The sequence below is a fragment of the Triticum dicoccoides genome, chromosome 5A (assembly GCF_002162155.2).
Source record: "Triticum dicoccoides isolate Atlit2015 ecotype Zavitan chromosome 5A, WEW_v2.0, whole genome shotgun sequence".
In the NCBI taxonomy this organism is placed as follows: Eukaryota; Viridiplantae; Streptophyta; class Magnoliopsida; order Poales; family Poaceae; genus Triticum; species Triticum dicoccoides.
The window spans coordinates 408,858,262-408,864,254 of record NC_041388.1 but is presented as its reverse complement, the minus strand read 5'-3'; the positions used below and the strand labels follow the sequence as shown (position 1 = coordinate 408,864,254).

Sequence of the window (5,993 nt, the reverse complement as noted above, 5' to 3'; positions counted from 1 at the left end):
CCATTGGTTAAAAACATTAACTATGATTTAGAATAATAAAAAACATTGAGCTACCTAATTTTATGTTTGTGAGCTTAACTTTACTCACCATCAAAGTGCCATATGCAATTGGTGTTTTCAATACATTTTCTTGTTCAAGGAATTGAAATTTTGATTTTAAGAGGAACACCAATAACCGAAAGAAATTAAGGATTTCCTTTGAAAGAGTGCAGGAAATTCCAGATGAAGCACGGAGGTTCGACCTCGGCGAGGCAGGCTACTACTTTATGCTAGTTAGTTCAGCCACGGCTTTCCAGTGCTACTTCATCGGCACGATTGGTGCCATCTTCTACGGCTCGGCGCTGCTCGCGGGTGTCATCATGACATTGCTCATCTCGGTCACCGAGGTGTTTGCCATCCTTTTCTTCCATGAGCCATTCAATGGCACCAAAGGTGTCGCCCTCGCGATTTCTATCTGGGGTTTCATCTCCTACTTTTATGGTGAGATTCGGACCAATAAGCAGCAGTCCAACATGTCGACGGATAAGGAGCACTTGGGCCCATAGATCAATTTCTATTGTGGTATTGTTTGTACTTTCCAGTAAGGACTTTGTGCTCACGAGGTCACTTTTACCCTTCAACTTTGAAAAGTCAAAACGTGTATTGTAAAGTTTCAAACTTTTCCTAAAGAATGTTCCTCATGTATTTCAGAAATCATTCATCGTGTATTAGAACATGTTCATATTGCATTTAAAAATTGTTACTGTGTAAACGTTTAAGAAAAAACAGGAAAAGGTAAAATAAAAAATAAAAAAGTGAAGAAGAAATACACAAGGGAATAGTAGAAAAAAGAAAACTTGGAAAATAGAGAGAAAATAAAATAGGAAAAAGAATTAGAAATGGAAATAAATAAAAAGAACCAAAGAAACAACACTAAAACCGGTAGCGCAAGAAGAAGAAATCGGTAGAGAAACATCCGCTATGACAAAAAAGAAAACGTCCGGCTCGCTCCGCTATTGAGCCGTGGGGCAAAGCATAGCCTTTGCGGCAAAGAGAGGTGGTGATATATGTACCACTTAGACTAGCTATAGTGAACTTTTCAAAAAAGAGACTAGCTATAGTGAAGAGTATATTACTAGTCTATGTTACTACCTCTATAATGAGAAATAATATATGTGTGGTGTCAATATTTTATTTATTAGGTTGTAGGCTTATCTTGTCTTAATATGTGTAATATTACTTATAGTGTGAGTAACATATTATGTTACTATATGCCTCACTTTCCTCATTAATTATTTGTTACATTGTCTACTTTGTCTACATATGTGTAACGTTACTTTCACTATGGGTAGTCTTATAGTAATTGCCCAATCCTATCGCTCACATGCGGCTCTCATTGGCCGGCCCTAGTAGTGCAGTTTCTCTTGTATTATCGTTTTTGTTTTGTATTTCTTGCTTATTTCATCTTTTGTTTTTTACTCTTTTTCTCTGTTTACTAAGGTGAAATATATGGATATTTTTAGATATGCATGGCCACATTTTTACATAATCAGTTTATCTTAATAAATTATTTATAATAATTTTAAAAATAAAATAATAAAAGTACACATCTTAGAAAAAAATTGCACGTATAAAAAACTAATCTTCATTTATTTTGTCAAAGGGTTCATCACGTTTTCAAAAAGAATGTTTATGTATCTTTCTTATAGTACTGTTTAGAAACATATTCATCATATGTTTTAAAAATATTCATCATGTATTAAATAACTAAAAAAATTCATCATGCATTTTAAACATGTATTTAAAAATTTATCATAGTGTATTTGAAATGTTTAACATTACACTAAAATTTTAAAAATTACTTAACAAATACTTGTCATGTATTCAAAATGTTCACCTTGTGTTCTAAAAAATATTCAATGTGTATTTGAAATTTTTTATCATGCATTCTAAAAATGTTCAGTGTCTACAAAAAAATGTTCATCATGTATTAAAAATGGTCAACATCATTGAAAAAAATTAACATGTTTCTAAAAATGTTTGAACTTTTATTTTAAAAGTGTGCTACGTGTATTTCAAAATATGTAAAAAATATATATTTTTTATTTATTTATTTGTCAGAAAATTACAAATTTATTTTGTAAAAGTAACAAAAAATGGAACAGAAAAATTAAAATGAAAATAATAACAAAAAAGGAAAATAGATTGAAAGGAAAATTGTATATATATAAAAAAAGAAAAAGAAAAAATGGGCAAATAGAAAAAATAAAACAAAAACCAAATGTAAACGGTAGAGTTAGAAAGAAAGAAAGAAGGAAAGAATGGAAAGGGAAAAAATACCGGCTTTTAGACAGGTTTAAGCTGGAGCGAGCGCGTGTGAAAGAAAAAGGGGAAATCTGGTAGCGTGAGCAATCACACACGGTGAAATAGAAGGATGAACCTGTTATCGAGGGATCTGGGTGGGAGCGAGTGCAGGCAATAGTTGTCGTATTGCTCGCTACGAACGATGCATAACTTTTGCGTTGTTGGTATTTATTTGCGTCTCGTTATTAGGTTCTTAAGGTGGGCTGATGTAATGCTTTATTGGCAGATCAACCCAAATGGTCTAGAACCACCAGGTTGAAGTTTGTGATTGCTTGTCTTTGTAGTGCTGAGAACTTTGTTTTATATATTTCCAAAGTAATGTATCCTATTCAAGACAGCGAATAAATTGAGAAAAAATCCCCAATCCACTTCAGTAAAAACTGACAGAACCAAGTGCATTGTCCTATCATGGGAATGTTGCAAGTTCATAAGAAATCACTTTTTTTTCTTTTAGGAAAGAAGCTCTCACTTAATGAGAAGTACTTCAGTATGCCTTTGATGTCAAGAGATCACTAAATGGAACAATCAAATACATCAAGGATAAAGAAAAGTCGGCCTTATAGGGGGAGGAAGCCCTATGACTTTATTTTCAAGGTAGAGAAGGTCCCAAAGGCCGGCTCCACCCACAACAGAGGTACGCACAGGCACCACACATCGCGTGGGGAAGAACACAATGAGGGACCTTTTTTGGTGAGAACGAGGTTTCGAGTCCTGGCTGGTAGCCTCAAGAGGATCTACCATTGTGGTACAAGTATAGAATTTGGAAGTGGATCCAAAGCTGGATAGAACTCATCCTGTCGGCAGAAGGAAAGGAAATGTTTATAAATGGGTGTTCAAGTGGCCTCGACATATTATCTGGCTTGTTTCCGCCTTCCGAGAAGTCTTTGTGGATGTATCACATCCATGATCTGCAACTTTTGGTGGGGCTCGCGCAATGGTCGAAGGAAATCCAATTGGGTGTATGTCTTGTCAACGCCCAAATACACTGGAGCTTGAGTTTACGTGACATGGAGATTTTCATTCTAGCACTACTAGCTAGGCAATCATGGAGAATTGTGCAAAATACCGAGTCTAGTAGTCCCCGAATTTGGAAGGTGGTTTGCTTCCCAAATCTATATCTTGGAAGAATGACCGGGAAATTCACGATCTAAGTGTTGGGATATCCTCCTCATGTGGGCTATAAGGAGATGGCCATTTGAAGGAAGACGATCCACGAGAAAATATTCTAGAGCCAACTAAGAATACATGGCTTTGCCATGAGCTACTTCTTTCACCTAGACATGGTAGAGGAGAATAGAGTTTTTACACCTCCAACTGCACATAGACGAGAAGAACACAAGTGGATTCCTTCAAGGTGGGAGTCGGTGAAAGTAAATGTGGACGGTGTCGTGTCCAAGACCGGAGTCAGTGAAGGTAAATGTGGACGGTGTCGTGTCCAAGACCAAGAACAAGGGATCTGCAACTACTATATGTCATGACGGATTGGGCCATTAGTTGGGAGCATCAACCATTGATACCCAGGGAATTACAGACCCAGTGACACTCAAAGACCATTGATAGGGCCATTAGTTGTGGCTTGACGAGAAGCTCCGGACTTAGCTGCCGATCTACATGAATCTCATAGACATGTTGCATCTGATTGTCTAGGAATCAACTGCGACATCAGGAAAGGCAACAAATGCATTTATAGTTATGTCCTCAACGAAATTGGTTTTAGAAGATTAGAATTATCATATTTTGTCTTCCTTCATAAAAGCCGCAAGGAGCGTGTTATCCTTATCGCATGTCGTTGTGTCTGGTTTATGGAACCACCTGATGTATCCATTGTAAACACTATGTATTCTGAGTGATAAGACCACATGTTCCCTAAAGAAACCTCACTTTGTTGTACGAGTTTTGAATGTCTCCAACTGCAAAATCAAGTACTACAGCCAACAAGCATATGCTGCAAAAATTTAAAGGCGCACAACGGAGGCACGTGCTCGGAGAGCAAAACTATTTTTTCTATGTTATTTCTAAAAATAGAAATATACATCGTACTGCTTGGGTAAGTTTCAAAAATTTATTATATACCACACAATGATAGAATATATACTACTTTAGCTAAAAAATGCGGAGCACCACTTTATCACTAATATATAACCATATAATGGTTCTAAGATACACAGAGCCAACAACATTCAAAAATTGCAAAGTGCATAGTTCTTATATTTTAATGTACCTTGATTACCTTCATACTTGTACATTTGAAGAAGTATGTTAGAAAATTTGCACATATATACGTACATACTCATATACATTGCTACATACTCTCTGTTGCCCTTCATACTCTATTATTGTATAAATCATATGTGGGAGTAACTACAATAACCGGTAATACGACAAGACGTCCTATAAAAATATACATGTAAATTTTGAGTTCTTGGTGTGCTTGTAGAATTCCATGAAACAAAATGAGTTGGACCATGTCTACAAATAATAATGATTGGAATTTTGTGTCTATAGAGAACTGGTATTTTGTAGTGCTCAAGCAGAAAATTTGTACAAACATGGAATACATGGACATTTATGTGTATCATTTTTCTCCAAACTATTTTGACAGTGTGACAGATTATTTACGTATTTATTATTCCTCCCGGGGCACATGCTTCAGGGAGCCATCATCATTTGCGTGTGGTGGACATTACTTGCTCTCTGTGCGATCGGTGTTCTTTTTTTTTTGAAAAGGAGGAATGCCATCGGCCTCTGCATCAGAATGATGCATGCAACCAATTATTAAATAAAAGCATGCAAACAAAGTCTGAGGTCCATGTAACACCCCGGATGTAACATGCCATATTTGTATTCCAACTCTTGTCATTTCCGGCACTAAGTTATGATATTTCCTTGTTGTCGGCTTTTTTCTTCGTGTTGCTTTTGCCTTTGTCATGCATCTCATATCATGTCATCATGTGCATCGCATTTGCATACATGTTCGTCTCATGCATCCGAGCATTTTTCCCGTTGTCTGTTTTGCATTCCGCCGCTCCTATGTCCTCTGGTGTCCCCTTTTACCTCTTTTCGTGTGCGGGTGTTAAACGTTCTCGGATTGGACCGAGACTTTCCAAGTAGCCTTGGTTTACTACCGGTAGACCGCCTGTCAAGTTTCGTGCCGTTTGGACTTCGTTTGATACTCCAACGGTTAACCGAGGAACCGAGAAGGCCTCGTGTGTGTTGCAGCCCAACACCTCTCCAAAGTGGCCCAAAACCCACCTAAACCCCCTCCATCATCTCGGTCGTTCGATCACGATCGTGTGGCCGCAAACTGTGCTCAATTTGGAGCTTCCTAGCTCCCTCTACCTATAAAAAGGTCCTCCCATTCCAAATCCTGGATCATTTCCACCCTAACCCTAGTCCCCCTCTTCCTCCGCGCGCCGGACACGTCCGCCGGCGCCGGACATGTCCGCCGGTGTCGCCTCCAGCCAACTCGCGTGCGCCATGTCACCGCCGCCACCGAGGCCCGCGGGGCCCAGATCCGGCCCCGTGGCCCGAAACTGCTCCGCCGCCCGCGCCCGCTTCCTCCTCTCCGCCCGGCGCCGCCCCTCCGCCGCGCCGCCGCGCTCTTCCCTTGCCGGCGACCGCCGCCATCGCCTCGGCTTCCGTGCCGCCCC

The 5,993-nt window shown here is 39.1% G+C and overlaps 1 protein-coding gene across 3 annotated transcripts in view; it reads left to right on the top strand.

Moving 5' to 3' along the window:
* The window catches only part of LOC119301891 (purine permease 3-like), a 13,175-nt gene extending 12,468 nt beyond the window's left edge, over positions 1 to 707 (top strand). The window contains exon 2 of one of the 3 annotated variants that reach the window (XM_037578882.1): positions 213 to 707. In XM_037578882.1, coding sequence (XP_037434779.1) covers positions 213 to 545 — 333 coding nt within the window. In that variant the 3' untranslated portion in view covers positions 546 to 707. Of the gene's footprint in view, positions 1 to 205 lie in introns of all 3 variants that reach the window. The other 2 variants (XM_037578884.1, XM_037578883.1) reach the window with 2 other exon arrangements.
* Positions 708 to 5,993: the final 5,286 nt, after the last annotated feature.